Genomic DNA, 19,203 nt, shown 5'->3' with positions numbered 1-19,203 from the left:
GTGAAATTATGTGAAAGTGGAGATTTATAGTTATAAAGGACTTAAATATGTCTGTTTCTCACTCAAACCTATCATATCATGAAGACATGGATTTAACCACTGGAGTCTTATGGATTACTTTGAAGGTACAAAAAGCACATAAAGACAGCATAAAAGTTCTGGTCACCATTTACTTGCATTGTATGGAACTACAGAGCTGAGATATTCTTCTAAAAACCTTTGTTTGTGTTCTGCAGAAAAAAGAAAGTCATACACATCTGGGATGGCATGAGGGTTGACACAGCAAGGAATATGATGAGTTTTAAAGCTAAAGTAAAGGCTGTTTCAGCTAAAAAAGGGACAAGCTTCATCATTCACAACTCAGATCATGTGAGTTAAGAACAAAAAAAATGAAGAAATCTTACAGCTGAATTTTATCATTTTCTCAGAAATCTGTCACATTACCAAAGTTAAATACGTTGCAAATGCCCCTTCATGTTCTCTTTAACACATAACTTGATCATCAGGGCATGTTTTTGTGCCATAACAAAATGCCCATTTACAAGGCTGATCATCTACGAGTTCACTTACTTCCCTCCAAGGGGCTGTCATCCAGTAGGGCAGGAAGTGGATCTGGAGCGCTTGTTTTCACTCTGTCCCCTTCCCTCTCCCTGTCCCTTTCTCTGTCCTTCTCTCGGACTCTGTTGTGTTGTGCATTGTCGAGTTGTCGTCTCTGCTGTTTGTTCTTCTGAGCCTCTAAAGCCTTCAGTTTACGAGTGTGTTTATGGCCTTTATAATGGGCTTCTGCCTGATTCTACAAAGAGAAATACAAAGAGAGCGCGAAAGATAAACTACTGCAATACTTTTATAAAGAATTTCAGATTTATAGAGAAACACAAATATGAAGACATAAAGATGACAAACACATATGCATATGTACAATAACATACCTAAACATGTGTTCACAAATTTGAATGTACACACACATAGACTCAGTGGGTAGACATTGAGGGTGATAAGAATATATGCCCGATTGGAGGGGCAGTTCTACAATTGTTGTGACCAATAATAAACAGAATTATCTTTATAAATGGAGTGTGTGTGATCGTGACTGAGTTTAAGAGAGAGATTTGGGATGGGCAATGTATTTGCGGATACTAAACACACAAACACACACACACACACACACACACACACACACACACACACACATACATGTTGGTGCAGCTATCATTATGAGGACTCTCCATTGACATAATGATTTTTATAATTTGCAAACTATAGATTCTATCCCCTAACCCTACACCTAAACCTAACCCTCACAAAAAACTTTCTGCATTTTTACATTTTCAAAAAAACAACAACATCGTTCAGTATGTTTTTTTAAGGAATTTGAATTATGTGGGCACTAGAAATGTCCTCATAAACCACATTTATAGCATAATACCCTTGTAATTACCAGTTTGTAACCTAAAAAAAAGTCCTTGTAAACCACCCAAACCCACCCACACACACATACAATCGACACCTCTTCACAGCTCAAAACATGAATGTTTTTAGACTCAAGCAATCCTCTAGAGCTTTAATCCAGATTTCTGCTGAAATGACAACACTAATAAATCAGCGTGTAATTAATGTGAGCATAAGCTGTTGACATGCTGAGATGTGAAACCTTCTTGCTTTAAGTAATTTTAAAAATCTATTTGAATTGAAAAATGACACTGGCACATGCTGCTTAAAAAGCATACAAGCAAGACTTAAAATTGTCAATTGGATGGCAATTGGTAAAAACCTAGTTCGCAACTTGCAAATCAGATGTGACATGCAGTTCATCAAGTTAATCTCCAGCTAATATCAAAGCAGAAATGAATGTGTGGGCCCAGTGGGGAGTAATCAACCTGCTCAAATCCTCTTAAGTACTTAGCAGATGACCGTCATTTGGGGGGGAACTGTCTGCTCCAAACGGCTGAGGTGAAGGGATGTTTAAACAAACATGACGCTGCAAATTCCCCTCTCAGGGTCTGTTTTTTAGTCCAATGATTTTAATCATGTACTGTATTTTGCATTATTTTTTTGGAGAAAAAACAATGTTTTAAATTAATTTAATTTTGACTTTAAATTCGATGAAAATGTATTGCTTGATGTCGTAGTTGAGTGTGTAATTACTCCATCCATTTTCTCCATTTTGACCCATTCACATGGATTTGCAGACTGGTTAATTAAAGGGATAGTTCAGGCAAAAATGTTATTTCTGTCATCATTTACTTACCTTCATGTTGTTCCAAACTCATATCAATAAAAGTGAATGGTGACTGAGACTAACATTCTTCCAAACATCTCCTTCTGTATTCCATGGCAGAAAAAAAAGTCATACAGGTTTGGGACAACATGAAGGTGAGTAAATGATGACTAAAATTTAATTTTTTGGTGAACTATCCCTTTAATACGTGGGCATTATTGGACTGAAAGAATAATTTTGATAATATTTAAATCCCTCCTTACATTCACGCCACAGTTTAGGAATTCTATGAAAACGCAATGAGCACAAGAAAGGCAAAAGAGACGCTGCCTTTATCTGCTGTTGTCACTGTTGAACAGTCTAACTTTAGAAAAAACACTGCATGGCATGCACACACTTTCCTCACTACTTTAAAATGCAAATCAAACATGAAATAGACTGGAGTCATTCAAATGGTACGATTCACTCGTTAATAAATTGAATCTGTAGTAAACAGAGAGAGAGGGGAAGAGGGGATAACAGAAAACAGGGACATAAAGAGACTGACAAACAGAAACGAAAGTAAGAGGAAGATGGAAAGAGAGAGAAACAGAGCGTTGAACTGCAAGCTATAGAAAACTAATGAGCAATTGATAGACTTTAGATGTCTAACGGAGCAAACACTGTTGGGTGTCTCTCTCAAACATATTTGGTCTAAAAATGCCCCAAACAGCAGTACAAACTGAACAAAAGAACAGCAGATTTTGTCTCTATTTAATAGATTCCCCCCAGTACATAACTAACATACAGCAGAAGGATGAATGCACAATGATTAGGTGTACTATTCATGTACATTCATTTTCATGGCTAAAATATATCTATTTTCTTCAGATGTCACACTAAAAATTTGATTCTAACTTATTAAAAGTGGACTGGTGATTATACATTTGCAAGCCTTGAGTATTACCAGTGACTATTTTGTACTGCTAGATGTACAGAATATTGTGTTTAATGTTTTACAGCCTAAACTTAACTGCTGTACACTTTCTGTGTTGCAAAATGAAATAATACAATTTGTGTGGAAATGAATTCGATTTTAGAGCTAATAGAGTCAATACCTGCAATCTATGTATTTAAAAAAAAAGTGTCCTTAATATTTTTTTATGTTGTAACCACTTTAAAAAAGGCACTTGAGGCTGTGCTATATTGTACCTTATTGCTTAATTGTAGGGTTAGTGTTTGGTCCACAGTTAGTCTGCAGTCTTCATTTAAGAACAACAGAAGTACTTACGAATTTAGATAGCTGGATCAGAAAGTGTGTTTACAGTATGTGTTTAAGCATTTACAAGGGACTGTGTTAATTTAAGAAAAAGTGAGAAGATCAAAGAGTGCAGTAAGAAAGATAGAAAAAAAATGGCAGAAGAAAATAATGAAATAAATGATGAATTGTAAAGGATGGAACAGATTTTACCTATCCAGTGTGTTCACTGTCTGTCACACACACACACACACACACACACACACACACACACTACACACTAACCGTGGAGTTGAATCGCAGGTGGCAGATATTGCATGAGATGATCTGTTTTTTCTTCAGTGACTGAGGAACACCAAATGTGTGGTTTATCACTGCCTTCTGCACCGGGTCCATCTGAGGGATGGAGGAGAATATCATGTTCAAATGGACTGAGAACAATAGAAGAATCATTGATACAAATCAGTGACCTCTAGTCTACAGAAAACTATCTTCTCTCCTTGATGCCTGGGGCCGAGGGACTTTCCCCTAACACCCCTTGCCATGGGAACCCACACCATATCACAATGACTGTGCAGCTGGTCGCAGGTCTATTTGTTTTACAGCCTCAAGCATGTTCTTGTTGTTCATCCACAGTCATCCCTAACTGGCTGGGATGCTGCCAGGTCCATGTGTGTGTGTGTGTGTGTGTGTATGTGAGTGTATCTGATAAAGTCACCCATTGTGGAGTCTGATAACTGAAGAGGTCCATCTCAAAATTAGCAGGATACTATTACTGCAGAGGGGAAAAGAATGAGATGAGATGAGAAGAGGCGAGGCGAGAAGAAATGAAATGAAACGAAACGAAAAGAGAAGTTTTTCACAAGAAATGAGAAAAGATGAGAAAAGACAAACAGTGACAAGATGCGATGAGAGGAGGATAGGAGAAAAAGGAACAGTTAGGAGAGGAGATCAAATGACAAGTGGAGAAAATTTTTCAGTAAAGAGATGAGAAGAGAGGAGATGAAACAACAAGAAAAGAACAGATGACGTGATGAGAAGTGACAAGAAGAAAAGAGAAGAGAAGAGAATAGATGAGACATGACGAGAAAAAAATAGATGAGAAGAGACAAGAACAGAAGAGAAGAAAATAGACAAAATGAGATAAGATGAGAAGAGATGAGATAAGGAGAAAAAGGTATAGTAAGAAGATGAGTAGAGACTAGACAAGACATAATGAGAAAAGAAGCAATGAGAATGGAAAAGACGAGAAAAGAAGTGTTGAGATGAGAAGAGATGAGAAGACAAGAGATAAGAAGAGATTAGAAGAGACTAAATGAAAAGATTAGACAAGATGAGAAGAGAAGAGGAGAAAAAGGTGCAATACAGTGATGAGAAGGGAAGAGATGAGATGAGATGAGACATGACAAGACAAGAAGAGATGAGAAGAGACAAGAACAGAAGAAATGAGAAGAAAATAGATTAAATGAGACAAGATGAGAAGAGATGAGGAGAAAAAGGTCTAGTAAGAAGAAAAGACAAGACATGATGAGAAAAGAAGAGATAAAAATGGAAAAGATGAGAAAAGAAGTGTTGAGATGAGAAGAGATGAGAAGACAAGAGACAAAAAGAGATGAGAAGAGACAAAATTACTAGATTAGACAATATGAGAAAAGGAGAAAAAGGTGCAGTAAAGAGATGAGAAGGGAAGAGATGAGATGAGACATGACAAGAAAAGAAGAGATGAGAAGAGACAAGAAAAGAAAGGAGAAGAGACAAGAACAGAAGAGATGAGAAGAAAAGAGACAAAATGAGATGAGAAGATGAGAAAAAGGTGCAATAGGAAGATGAGAAGAGAAGAGACAAGACATGATGGGAAAAGAAGAAATTAGATGAGAAGAGAATATATGAGAGGAAAACAGACAAGATGAGACATGATGAGAAAAAGAGATGAGAAGAGAACAGACAAGATAAGACATGATGAGAAGATTGGAGAAGATATGAGAGGAGAACAGACAAGATGAGACATGATGAGAAAAGAAGAGTTGAGAAGAGATGAGAAGATATGAGAAGATAACATAAGATGAGACATGAAGAGAAGACATGAGATAAAAATCAGAATCAGATCAGAATCAGAATGAGCTTTATTGACAAGTATGCTTACATATACAAGGAATTGTCTTGGTGACTGAAGCTTCCAGTGCACAAACAATACAACAACAATATAGAGATAATAAATCTTTTGCTCTTATGGAAAGAAATTGGTACTTTTATTCACAAAAGTGGCATTCAACTGATCACAATGTATAGGCAGGACATTAATAACGTGAAAAATTACTATTACAATTAAAAAACAAATGTTCAGAACTTCTTAAAGGTGCAGTATGTAAGATTCAGAAACCCTTGTTATTAATGACACCTGTGGCCGTTAAGTGAACTGCAGCCAGCTATCTGTTGTTCGTGCTCGCACTCGTGCACACATTCCATAGGGATGCGAGTGAGCGAGCATCGGCCAAAACAATGACGTAACGTACAAAGAGGCTGAACGTGATTCACCGGCATCATGCTGACAGATGAGGTAGCACGATTAACATTACACAGTTATGATTGTTTTACTACATATTTTGAGACTAAACCAAAACTATTTATCAGCTAACATAGTATACTGATACACACATACAGCTACATACTACCAAACTATACCAGACAGTTTACTGTTGCACTGCAGTTATGTTGCACTTTTGTATGTTTTGTATGTCATATGTTGTACTCCTTCTGGCACTATATTTCACATGCTTTGCAGATATGTAAGCTTACCTGTCGAATAAGAAGAATGCCAATTCAGGGTCGGTTTTAATCCCCAGGAATCCAGGAATCAAATGCCCTGCCGATGTTCACGCTAGTTTCCGTTCGACCACGATCACGTTTCCACTTAGCTAGACTGGATTCAGTAGATAAATGTAGTAGATTCAGTGGATTTTTTTGTGTGTTTTTTTGGCTTGCTCGGAATTTGTGTAGGAGTTGGTGTTGTGCTGGGAGCCGGATGTTTGCTGGATTCAATATCTTAGATAACGTTACCTAGTGTTGCAGTTTGTTGTCGCTGTTGAATAGCACTGTCTGAGGCAAGGCTTTCGCGAGCATGCATAAATGTCACATCCTTTGGATTTTCCCGGCAAATGCGACCTGCTCCCTTAACATGAAAATCAGTCTACAGGCTTTAATAGGCAACCTAGGAAGTCCGGGAAGGGCTAATTTTTTAAGTTGCATAACAAGCCGTTCACACATTGGCAAAAAAGGCGAATATTACATGAACATTTTTACATATTGCACCTTTAAACTACTTCAAAGAGTTCTCATCAAAAAATCCTCCATGTGCAGCAGTGACATTCTAGTTGTCCATGGCAACGTTGCGGTCACGGCTTGCTTTCGTAAGAAACCCCAGCGGCTCCCCGCCTCGCGGCTAGCACTGGGGGCGATTTGGGGACCCCAATGGGATCGTCTCTGCCGGGTATCCCCCTGAGGACCTCCCATTCCCCAGCACGCTCGTCTGCCCCAATCGGGCTTCCGGATGAGTTTGCCGGTTCGTCTCACGGCGAGCCTGGCTTCTTGTTCGGAGCCCACAAAAATGATGAGCTCTCGAGCACAGCATCGGAGAGCGGGCTTGTCCAGTCGGACGCAGAAGCCTCAGCTGGGCTTCCCCCTTCGGGGATGATTGCCCAGTCACAGGCCGATGCCGAAATGACGGACATGCTTTCCCGGGCGGGTTAGAGTGGAACCCTCTGCTCTCCCCTGAACCCTCGTGGCTTGATGATTGGTTCCTGGGCTCGCGGTGCCGCTCAAAGCAGCCCCGCTCCAGTGCCAATCTTCCCGGAAGTGCATGAGGAGATGTCGTGGGAGGCACCTTTTACTGCCCGGCCCCGATTCCGCAGTTCCCTCGCTCTCACTACCCTCGATGGCAGGGCGGCCAGGGGCTCAGGGGAGAGTGGAGACTCCACCCTCAGGTGGTCCAGCTGATTTGGAGTCGATTCGGAGGGCACAGGTGGACCTGTTTGCCTCCCAAGAATCCTCCCACTGCCCACTCTGGTACGCCCTCACCGAGGCTCCCCTCGGCATAGACACACTGGCACACAGCTGGCCCCCTGGCCTACACAAATATGTGTTTCTGCCAGTGAGCCTGCTTGCACAGACCCTGTGCAAGGTCAGGGAGGACGAGGAGCAGGTCATCCTGGTAGCACCCTACTGGCCTACCCAGACATGGTTCTCGGACCTCATGCTCCTCGCGACAGCTCCCCCCTGGCGAATTCCCCTGAGGAAGGAGCTTCTTTCTCACGGACGGGGCACCCTCTGGCACCCGCACCCAGACCTCTGGAATCTCCATGTCTAAGCGGTCTACCACCTGCGGTGATATACATGATCACTCAGGCTAGGGCCCCCTCTACGAGGTGCCTGTATGCCTTTAAGTGGTGTCTGTTCACTAAGTGGTGTTCTTCCCGTCGTGAAGACCCCCAGAGATGCGCAGTCGGATCAGTGCTTTCCTGCAGGAGAGGTTGGAAGGGAGGCTGTCCCCTTCCACCTTGAAGGTGTATGTTGCCGCCATAGCAGCACACCACGACGCAGTCGACGGTAAGTCCTTAGGGAAGCACGACCTGATCATCAGGTTCCTAAGAGGCACCAGGAGGCTGAACCCCTCCAGACCGCACCTCGTTCCCTCATGGGACCTCTCTGTAGTTCTTCAGGGTCTACAGAGAGCCCCCTTTGAGCCTTTGCAGTCAGCCGAGCTTAAGGCACTCTCCTTGAAGACTGCCCTCCTGACTGCGCTCACTTCCATCAAGAGGGTAGGTGACCTGCAAGCGTTCTCTGTCAGCGAAACATGCCTGGAGTTCGGTCCGGGTTACTCTCACGTGATCCTGAGACCCCGACCGGGCTATGTGCCCAAGGTTCCCACCACCCCTTTTAGGGACCAGGTGGTGAACCTGCAAGTGCTGCCCCAGGAGAAGGCAGACCCAGCCCTGTCATCGCTGTGTCCGGTGCATGCTTTACGCATCTATTTGGATCGCACGCAGAGCTTTAGAACCTCTGAGCAGCTCTTTGTCTGCTTTGGTGCACAGTGGAAAGGAAGCGCTGTCTCCAAGCAGAGGATCACCCACTGGATCATTGACGCCATAACTATGGCATATATGTCGCCCAGGACATGCCGCCCCTGGTAGGGCTACGAGCCCAGGGCCATGGCCAGTGGTGCCTCTCTAATAGACATTTGCAGAGCAGCGGGCTGGGCAACACCCAACACCTTTGCAAGGTTCTACAATCTCCGGGTGGAACCGGTTTCGTCCCAGGTAGTGGCACACAACACAAGCGGATAAGCCCGGGATAGCCGGCTGGGTGTATCGCTTGCATATAGCGCCTTCCACCTCCTTTTGAGCTGAAGACGTGTGGCATTAATTCCCAGTAGTGTTCACAAGTTTGTTCCCTGGTTGACTTCCTCTGAGCCCTGTGGCAGTCGAGTCTTCGGAGAGATTCGCTGCCGGCCCAGTACACGCGTTAACTAAGAGTCCTGTTCTGGGGTAGGTGCTCCGCTTGTGGCGGTTCCCTGTAAGGCTAACCCCATGCGATATATATCTTCCGCTAATTTGTTTCCCTGTTGGCAAACTGCGTCTTCCTTGGGCAGAGCCCCTCTGCCCCAGTCTCCATGTTTGTAGTAACTCCTCCCCCATTGGGCAGGATCTACCTTGAAGACTCTCCACATGGTTGGAAAGACCATGTGACGTATCCTTCCACTTAAATATCCCCCCCTCTTTGGGCGAGGTGTGGTCTCCGCTGTGTCTTCCCCTTGGGAGGGACACCCCCCGACTAGACCTGGCGGCCCAGTCGGATAATCCCCCTTCTTTTTTAGGGAGTGGAAAAAGAGAAGGGGAAAAGAGGCCACAACTGGGTTAAGCCTGTCTCTTTTGGGTAGTCGACTTGTCCCCAAAAGCCGTTCGACACTCATAACTATGTTGGGGGGGTTACGTGTCGACCTGGTGTGCTGGCTATGAGGCACACAGTAGTCTGCCCATCACACACCGCCAGTTCACGTAACACAGTTCAGCCAATTGTGGCATTTCATATAGGGACCCCTAGTGTCACTACATCGACACAACATTGAGTGAGTGACAGATAGGGAACATCATGGTTACTTGTGTAACCTCCATTCCCTGATGGAGGGAACGAGACGTTGTGTCCCTCCTGCCACAATGCTGAACTACCCGCTGAAATGGCTGGACCTTATATTGGCTACTCAGCATAAAACCTGAATGAGTGGTTGCATACCAGCTCCTTTTATACCCATATGTCCGGGGGAGTGACATGCAAATACCACTCGCCAATTTTCATTGGCCTTTTATCAAAGACCAGAGGTGTCTCGGGCTCCCAAGTGTGACCTCTAGTGTCACTACATCAACACAATGTCTTGTTCCCTCCATCAGGGAACGGAGGTTACACAAGTAACCATGACGTTTTCTTGACTATAACTTCCACAGTTGTAATGAAAAATTCTGTTACAGTTAACAGGGATAAATGTTAGTAAGGGTGTTGATGTGTAGATTTGTAACATCTTATAACTGATGCTAGTGCTGGGCAGAAGGTGATTTCTCTTTCCCCCATTAGTGCTGTTCAGAATGTCTGTGGTGTCGAGACGTTTCACATGATTGAACTGCTCCATGGTACTTTTAAATAGCAAATTCTCATGTCAATTTCAAATGGGTCGCATGCGCAACGATATCAATGGAAGCCTGAATTAATCGCGCATGTGAGCCGCTCTTTGTCACGAGAGCTTGCATTTTAAGGAGCGCCTGGTTGACGTGCTCGCACTGATCTTGTCACTAGTCTAGAGCTCACGTTTCGTGGGAAGGTCGGTTGATGCGTGCACCGATAGCAGAGCGCAATTTGGCTTCACAGACCCTGTGCACATCCTTGTCTCACATGAAAAACGTATTTAGCGCTCATAAATTGAAATTAATTTAATAAGGTTGCTTCATTGCCTGACGGAAATGCTTTCGGACGTGGCTAACATGAGAGTATTAAAATAAAGGTGCATCTTAAAAAAAATGTCTATATCGATATTTACGCATTGTATCGATAACATTGGATCGTTGGTTATTGGATCGGTGCATCGATCCAGATCGATGGATCATTACACCCCTAATATATATACACGTATGTACAAATGCAAATTTGTTATATACAGATAGTGCAAGGGAATGTTATGGCAGAAGAGGTAGGATATATTGGATAAATATAAATAGACTAAGATGTGTATTGCACATAATTATTGCTCAATAGGGCAGTTTTAACTGTTCAATAGATGGATAGCCTGAGGGAAAAAACTGTTCTTGTGCCTGATGGTTCTGGTGCTCAGTGCTCTCTATCGCTGGCCAGAGGGCAACAGTTCAAAACTGTAGTGGGCTGGGTGAGTGGGGTCCAGAGTGATTTTTACAGCCCTTTTCCTCACTCTGGAAGTGTACAGTTCTTGAAGGGCAGCGGGCAACCAATAATCTGCTCAGCAGTTCGAATGGTCCTTTGTAGTCTTCAGATGTGTGATTTCATAGCTGAACCAAACCAGACTGTTACTGAAGTGCAGAGGACAGACTCAATGACTGCTGAGTAGAACTGTATCAGCAGCACCTGTGGCAGGTTGGACTTCCTCAACATGTGAAGGAAGTACAACCTCTGCTGGGCCTTTTTCATAATGGAGTCAATGTGGATCTCCCACTTCAGGTCCTGGGAGATGGTACTGCCCAGGAACCTCAATGACTCCACTGCTGCCACTGTTCAGAATGGTGAGCGTGGTCAATGTTGGGGTGTACCTCCTAAAGTCCACTATCATCTCCACTGTTTTGAGCATGTTCAGCTCCAGGTTGTTTTGATTGCACCAGACAGCCAGCTGTTCAACTTCCCATCTGTATGCAGACTCATCGTCATCCTGGATGATTCCTTTGAGAGTAGTGTCATCTGAAAACTTCAGGAGGGGTCCTTGGTGGTGCAGTCATTTGTGTACAGGGAGAAGAGTAGTGGGGAGAGCACACATCCCTGGGAGGCACCAGTGCTGATCGTACAGGTGCTGGAAGTGAATTTTCCCAGTCTAACTAACTGCTGCATATCTGTCAGAAAGCTGGTGATCCACTGACAGATAGAGGTGGGAACAGAGAGTTGGTTTAATTTAGTCCGGAGAATAGCTGGGATGATGGTGTTGAAAGCCGAACTGAAATCCACAAAAAGTATCTTTGCATATGTCCCTGGTCTGTCCAGATGTTGCAGGACATGATGCAATCCCATGTTGACTGCACCATCCACAGACCTGTTTGATCGATAAGCAAACTGAAGGGGATCCAGAAAGGGTCCAGTGATGCCCTTCAGGTGGGCCAACACCAGTCTCTCAAATGACTTCATGACCACAAACGTCAGAGCGACGGGACTGTGGTCATTAAGTCCTGTGATTTTGGGTTTCTTTGGGACAAGGATGATGGTGGAGCATTTGAAGCAGTAGGGAACTTCACACTGCTCCAGTGATCTGTTGAAGATCTGTGTGAAGATGGGGGCCAGCTGGTCAGCACAGGATTTTAGATAAGTGGGTGAAACTCTGTCTGGGCCCTGTGCTTTCCTTATCTTTTGTTTCCAGAAAACCTGGGACACATCCTCTTCACAGATCTTAAGTGCAGGTTGAATAGCAGGAGGGGGGAGGAGAGGGGTGGCAGGAGGTGTTGATGTATGTGTGAAGTGAAGGTCAGATTGGGTGTGGGGTGTGAGACTGGGCTTTTCAAATCTACAGTAAGACACATTCAGGTCATCAGCCAGTTGATGATTCCCTACAGCATGGGTCTTCAGCAGGGGGTCCGCAAAGTATTGTTTGATCCACCATTGGTGGCATTTGTAATAATCACTCACTCGCACACGAGTGAAAGCGAGAGACAGGAGTATGAATTATCGACATGTTGAAGTCCTTCGCAGCTGCATGACAAATCTTAAAGTGTGACTAAACAGCACTAGTCAGCAGAAGCGCGCAGCCCGGACAAATCCTTCACACGACCACAGCTTATCACGAGCCCCTAAAAGAGCAACACACATCAGGTTCAGCAGCGCTGCAGTAAACGGTCGTGTGAGTAAACGCGTCTGCTTTGCGTTGGTTACGCTGTGCAGTTGAGCAGATGACAGCCTGTTTTCAGAACAATAGCGTACTTGCCTGGTGTAAATAAATAGTTACCGCTGAGATTATAAAGTTGGCATACAGGGCCCTTGACGTTCCATACACACAAGACGGTTACTCTCAAATCAACATAATTAAAGGTGCACTCAGTCATTGTTTTCCTCATTAAAAATGTTTACTCAATGAAATCAACAGTCAAGACCAGCCTGACTAGCCAAGATCAGCATGACCAGCCTGACCAGCTAAGACCAGCCTGACCAGCTAAAAAGGGTTCAAAACCCCTTTAAAACCAGCCTGACCAGCTATGACCAGGCTGGGCAACCAGCTAAAACCAGCCAAAAAGCTTATGCTGGTTTTAGCTGGTCTTTTCAGCAGGACAGCATTTAATGATTATTTCAATGGCTTTGCAATGTAAACATCATGAAGTATATATACAATAATTTGGTAGCCTACGATCCACGTTTTTATAGGCATAAAACACAACACTCAATTTTATACAATATTTAACGGGGGTCCCGGCTCCATCTCTCTACCCACCAAGGGGTCCTTGGCCTGAAAGTGGTTGAAGACCCCTGCCCTACAGTGTGTTTCTGGCCTGATTGTACAAGATTTTATCTCCACTTCTGTAAAAAATCCTCTTTGGCCTGATGAAGCTGCCTGAGTTTTGCTGTAAACCATGGTTTGCCATTGCTGTTTGTTAAATAAGTCCTAGTAGGGATGCACATATCCTCACAGAAACTGATATATGATGTCAAATTATCTGTGAGCTCGTCCAGACTGGTGTCTGCAGCTTCAAAATCTCTCCATCAGTAGAGTCAAAGCAGGCTTGTAGTTCCAGCTCTGCTTCATTAGTCTATCTTTTACAGTTGATAAAGAGCTCTTCCAAATTAGGACAGCACATTTTCTTTAATGTTGTTACATCTGTACACCAAATTTAACTTATTTAAAAAAGCATGTTCCACCGCCTCTCGCTTTCCCCATTAACTCCACAATGCGATCTGCTCTGAACAGCTGAAAGCCCGGCAGATGTAATGCACTGTCCGGAATGGCTACACTCAGCCACGTTTCTGTGTTGCACAAGGCAGCAGAGTATGAAAAGTCCTTGTTTGTACTGGTGAGGAGATGTAATTCATTCGTTTTGTTAGGAAGAGAGCAGAGATTCACTAGATGAATACTTGGCAGCGCTGTTCGAAAGCTCACTTGCATTTCATAGCGCACGTGAACAACACAGCTGCGCCTCCGACTAAAATGTCCAGCAAAACGTTAGAATGTTTAAAAACTGGGAAAAGATTGTCTGGTATGTGCTGCCGATTGTTCAGCAGTTTGTCCCTAATAAAACTGACTAGAAAAAAATGACTAAACACAGGACAAACAAACAAAAACAACAAAAGAAATGAGAAGAGGAGAAAAAGGAGCAGTAAGGTGATGAGAGGAGACTAGAAGAAAAAAAGGAGCAATAAGAAAGGTTCCCACTCTTTTTGATCAATAATCTTCCATGACTTACTTTACTAGTCATTTGTGATTAGTGGATAAGGATTGTTAATCAGGATAATTTTATAGAGATTGTCCTCAAAAAAATCAAATTTCTAGTGGATGGAAGATTTTAGAGCAGAGCAAAAAAAAAAAAAAAGTATATTCACTGTAGAAATATCTATGACTTTTAGAGGAGAGGACAAGAGGACGTGAGCACTATGGAAAGACAGGAAAAGAGTGTGGACGACAGTGCATGATAAGAGAGGAGAGTGGTCACTGACAGCTACTTTGCTATAGAGACAGGTGCATTACTTATCACTCTAGTACAGAAGACACACACACACTAGAACTGATCTGATCAGAGAAGTAACCTGGAGTATATATTAAACAAACATATAAGTGACAAAGATTAACCTAAAGTGTACAAGATATCTTATTACTTTATAATGAGCAGACAAACAGTGTACCCATAAACATTACAAATGGAGTGAATCATATTATAGTGTGTGTGTGTGTGTGTGTGTGTGTGTGTGTAGAATGCAGATATCAGAAGAAAGAGAACTCTGTTACACACAGGACCAAAGAGAGTCTGAAACTAAATCTAGATCCTAATCTAAATCTGCTCTGAGTCTAAAATCTAAAATTACTATCTCACACAATACTCTTCTGTTAGCGGCCCTTTTTACAAAGTTTGTGCACTTTTAAAAATACCCTGCAGCTTGCCGTTTCATTCCTGACATTTTGAGCTGACATTTGGGACCAAACTCGAACTCAGACTTTCAATCAAGACACATCTGGGAAAGAGAGGTTTAGAACAAAATTAGGTGTGTTAAGTAACTCACAGTGTTGAAGTTTGGGAAGAGGTTGAGGGGGGAGGAGCCACTGAGCCGGAAGGGCAGGAAGTGTTTCAAGTCCAGAGGTGTCTGCAGTGCGCGACCCTGCATTGGTAATGAGGCCAGCAGGGGGCTCCCCTGGGCAGTCGTACCTGACAAGAGCACAGACAACCAAACAGATGTAAGAGAAAATATCCTACATCCAATCAGATAACAATAGAGTATATCCAGCAACCAATCAGTGCACAGATATAATTTCTGCACAAATATGCACAGATACCAATACCACAAATACTCATTTATATTAATATATAAATAAATACATTTATATTATGCATGATAAATTGATATGTTACTTAATTTAGACTTAATAATAATCTTTTTAGTTATTATAAATAAGCTTCCTCCCACCCCCTTTTTTTTTTTTTTACACACCAACATTCAAGAATCACTGTGGTAGTGACAAAGACTGTCAGTAACTAACAGTTAATTTAAATTAAGCTATATTACTGTAATAATAATAATAATAATAATAATAATAATAATTATTATTATTATTATTATTATTATTATTATTATTATTGCTATAAGCTTTGATATTACTTGTCCTTTTGCCCTATATGTGAAGTGTTTATGATACGGATAAATATTAATAAATACTCACGAGAAAAATTTATTGATCACAACATTAATATTAACACGTACACAAACACACATCTTAAACACTCTTAATCTCTGAATTATCTGCTGTGGACTGGACCACATTGGCTTTCTCACAGAGAGAAATGAACATCATGGGATATGGGATTTTTAATGGGGTGTGTGTATGTGTGTGTGTTTGTCTGCAGGGATATCATGTTTCTAATGGTGCAGGGATGTAGAGGTTTCTCATTTTCCAGTTGACTGAATCTGAAATCCAGGAGCGTATAACTACTTACCCTACAACAAAGATCAATCAGTGTAGTGTACACACACACACACTCAAACACACATACAATCTCAATGGAGGCCAGATATCAGTCATTTAATTCTTTGTCAAACTGTCACAGTTCTGTGTGTGTGTGAGAGACTGAGATTCCTGAAGATTTCAACTCACAGAAGAGCACCATTAATCAAAGCAAGACAAATTTTTAGAGCAAGAAAACAACTTGCACCCCACCATTCAACACACACATAATATACAGGGAAGACTGTGGCTAGTTGTCACTTGAAAAGCTTTCCCAAGTGCTGTATCGCAGTAACTATAAGGTTTTGAGTAAAAAGAAAAGTGTTTTTTTCTGTAGCAGTTTTTATATGTTGGTTTCAGACACCTAGATAAAAACTCTCTTAAAAGGATAGTTCACCCAAAAATGAAAATTCTCTCATAATTTACTCACCCTCATGCCATCCCATATGTGTATGACTTTCTTTCTTCTGAAGAACACTAACAAAGATTTTAAGAAGAATATCTCAGCTCTGTAGGTCCTCACAATGCAAGTGAAAGGTATCCAGAACTTCAAAGGTCCAAAAAGCACATAAAGGCAGTATAAAAGTAATCCATATGACCCCAGTGGTTAAATCATATCTTCAGAAGCGATATAATAGGTGTGCATGAGAAACAGATCAATATTTCAATCTTTGTTTACTATAAATTTCACTTAAACATTCTTTCACATTCTGAAAGTGAAAGTGGAGATTTATAGTCAATAAGGATTGAAATATTGATCTGTTTCTCACCCAAAATGACTGCATCGATTTGACCACTGGAGTCATATGGAGTACTTTTAGTCAAGTAAAGTCAAGTGAAGTGGCTTTATTGTCATTTCAACCATTTACAGCAGGTACAGTACAGAGTGAAAAGAAACAACGTTCCTCCAGGTCCATGGTGCTACATAAAAACAACACAGAACTGCATGAGACTACACGGAACTAAACAAGAGTACACAGACCTACACAGGACTACATAAAATGCATATGTACAAACATGTGCAAACAGCGCACGACAGTACAATAATTACTAAAATAGGACAGAAGGTACAGCAAGGACAGTGCTGCGCCGATCAGTACACAGCTCCGGTGTGGAATAAAGTGCAAAAAGATATTACAATATAATAATAAATGCTGTCAAATGTAAACATAACACACTAGCTAGCAGTAGAAAATGCAGATGATCAATACAATATTTGTTTATGGTGTTTTAACAGCATTTTAAGAAAGAAATGTGCAAAAATTTCAAAGGGAGTGGAATGGTGTTTAATTGAGTATGAATGTGTGTGATGAGGAGGAGGGCGTGGCCAGGCCGTGTAGGCACTGAGTCAATTAATCAGCAGGAGTGAGAGATAAAGTGTAGCCAGAGATGCCAGTTTGAGAGAGAGACAAACTCTTTTTGTCTGTCCACGCTGTGTGTGTGTTTATGTTTGCTTTATGTTGTTTTAAGTTCAGTTACATCATTAAAGTTTTGTTGACTGTCCTGCCGGTTCCCGCCTCCTTCTTACCCATCCTGAACCCGTTACATTGGTGCCAAAACCTGGGAAGGAGGAGGGATGCACTGTCATGGAGTCCACACCATGGCCGTCTGCCGAGGGACGGAGTCGCTGCCGTCCGCCAGGGGACGGAGGAGTTACTGCCGGCCGCCAGGAGTCAGAGGAACCTCTGCCATCCGCCAGGAAGGAGAGGATCCATTCCGTCTGCCAGGGGTTGGAGGACTCATTGCCATCCACCCGGGAAGGAGTGGCTGTCATCCGCCAGAGGGCGGAGGAGTGGCTGAGGACCAGGCAACGGCGTATCCGGGGACCGGTGAGCAAGTTTTTCTCTCTCTCTCCTCTCTCTCTTTCTGTTCTCTCGCTCACCCTTTCCCTCTCCCACCTCCCACCCCTCATCTCTCCCCAGGTTCCCAGGAGGTGAGGTGGACCATTGGCTGGCAGAATGGCCGGAAGGCAGCGTCTCCCCTCCAGAGATGGGGGAGGAGTAGGCCAGTCCGGATGGCGCCCCGGCCTGAAATGGGCGGGGGAGGAGTGTGACGAGGAGGAGGGTGCTGACACGGCCGGCGCTGAGTCAATTAATCAGCGGGAGAGAGAGATAAAGGGGAGCCGGAGACGCCAATTCGAGAGAGAGAGAGAGACACGTGGCATTAAAGTTATGTTGACTGTCCTGCCGGTTCCCGCCTCCTCCTTGCCCATCCTGAACCCGTTACAATGTGTGTTTGTGTGCGTGCTTATATGTGGGTTGGTGTCAGTCCAGTCTCTGGGTTTTGAGGAGTCTGATGGCTTGGGGGAAGAAACTATTACAAAGTCTGACAGTGAAGTCTGAATTTTTCGGTACCTTTTGCCAGACGGCAGGAGGGTGAAGAGTTTATGTGAGGGGTACGTGGGGTCATCCACAATGTAGTTCATCCACAATGCTGGTGGCTTTGCAGATGCAGCGTGTGGTGTAAATGTCTGTGATGGAGGAAAGAGAGACCCTAATGATCTTCTCAGCTGTCCTCACTATCCGTTGCAGGGTCTTGCGATTCGAAACGGTGCAATTCCCAAACCAGGCAATGATGTAGCTGCTCAGGATGCTCTCGATGGTCCCTCTATAGAATGTGGTGAGGATGAGGGATGGGATATGGGCTTTTCTCAGCCTTCACAGAAAGTAGAATGCTGCTGGGCATTCTTGGCTATGGAGCTGGTGCTGAGGGACCAGGTGAGTTTCTCCACCAGGTGAACACCAAGGAATTTGGTGCTCTTGATGATCTTCACTGAGGAGCCACCAATGTTCAGGGGAGAACGGTCACTCCGTGCTCTCCTGAAGTCAATGCTTTCGTTTTATCCAAGTTCAGAGACAGGTTGTTGGCTCTGCACCAGTCCATTTGCCGCTGCACCTCCTCTCTGTATGCTGTCTCCTCGTTCTTGCTGATGAGACCCACCACGGTCGTGTCATCGGCAAACTTGCTGATGTGATTCGAACTGCACATTGCTGTACTGTCGTGAGTTAGCAAAGTGAACAGCACTGGACTGAGCGCACAGCCCTGAGGGGCCTCAGTGCTCAGTGTGGTGGTATTGGAGATGCTGCTTCCTATCCAGACTAACTGAGGTCTCCCAGTCAGGAAGTCTAGGATCCAGTTGAAGAGGGAGGTGTTCAGGCCCAACAGGCTCAGCTTTCCAATCAAATGGTGAGGAATGATTGTGTTGAATGCAGAACTGAAATCTATGAACAGCATTCCAACGTACATATCCTTTTATCCAAGTGGGTGAGGGCCAGATGGAGGGAGGTGGTGATGGCGTTGTCTGTTGAGCGCTTGGGACGATACGTGAGTGCTGCCTTT

General features: G+C 43.3%; 1 protein-coding gene across 1 annotated transcript in view; it reads right to left on the bottom strand.

The window, feature by feature from the left end:
* The window catches only part of znf385c (zinc finger protein 385C), a 117,347-nt gene that overhangs the window by 19,751 nt on the left and 78,393 nt on the right, over positions 1-19,203 (bottom strand). Inside the window, exons 3-5 of the mRNA XM_051716263.1 lie at positions 14,928-15,070; positions 3,741-3,851; positions 571-793 (exon numbers count right to left, since the gene is read on the bottom strand). Coding sequence (XP_051572223.1) covers positions 571-793; positions 3,741-3,851; positions 14,928-15,070 — 477 coding nt within the window. The remainder of the gene's footprint in view (positions 1-570; positions 794-3,740; positions 3,852-14,927; positions 15,071-19,203) is intronic.

The sequence above is a fragment of the Myxocyprinus asiaticus genome, chromosome 14 (genome assembly GCF_019703515.2).
Source record: "Myxocyprinus asiaticus isolate MX2 ecotype Aquarium Trade chromosome 14, UBuf_Myxa_2, whole genome shotgun sequence".
NCBI classification, from domain to species: Eukaryota; Metazoa; Chordata; class Actinopteri; order Cypriniformes; family Catostomidae; genus Myxocyprinus; species Myxocyprinus asiaticus.
This window is presented reverse-complemented; position numbering and strand designations above follow the sequence as displayed.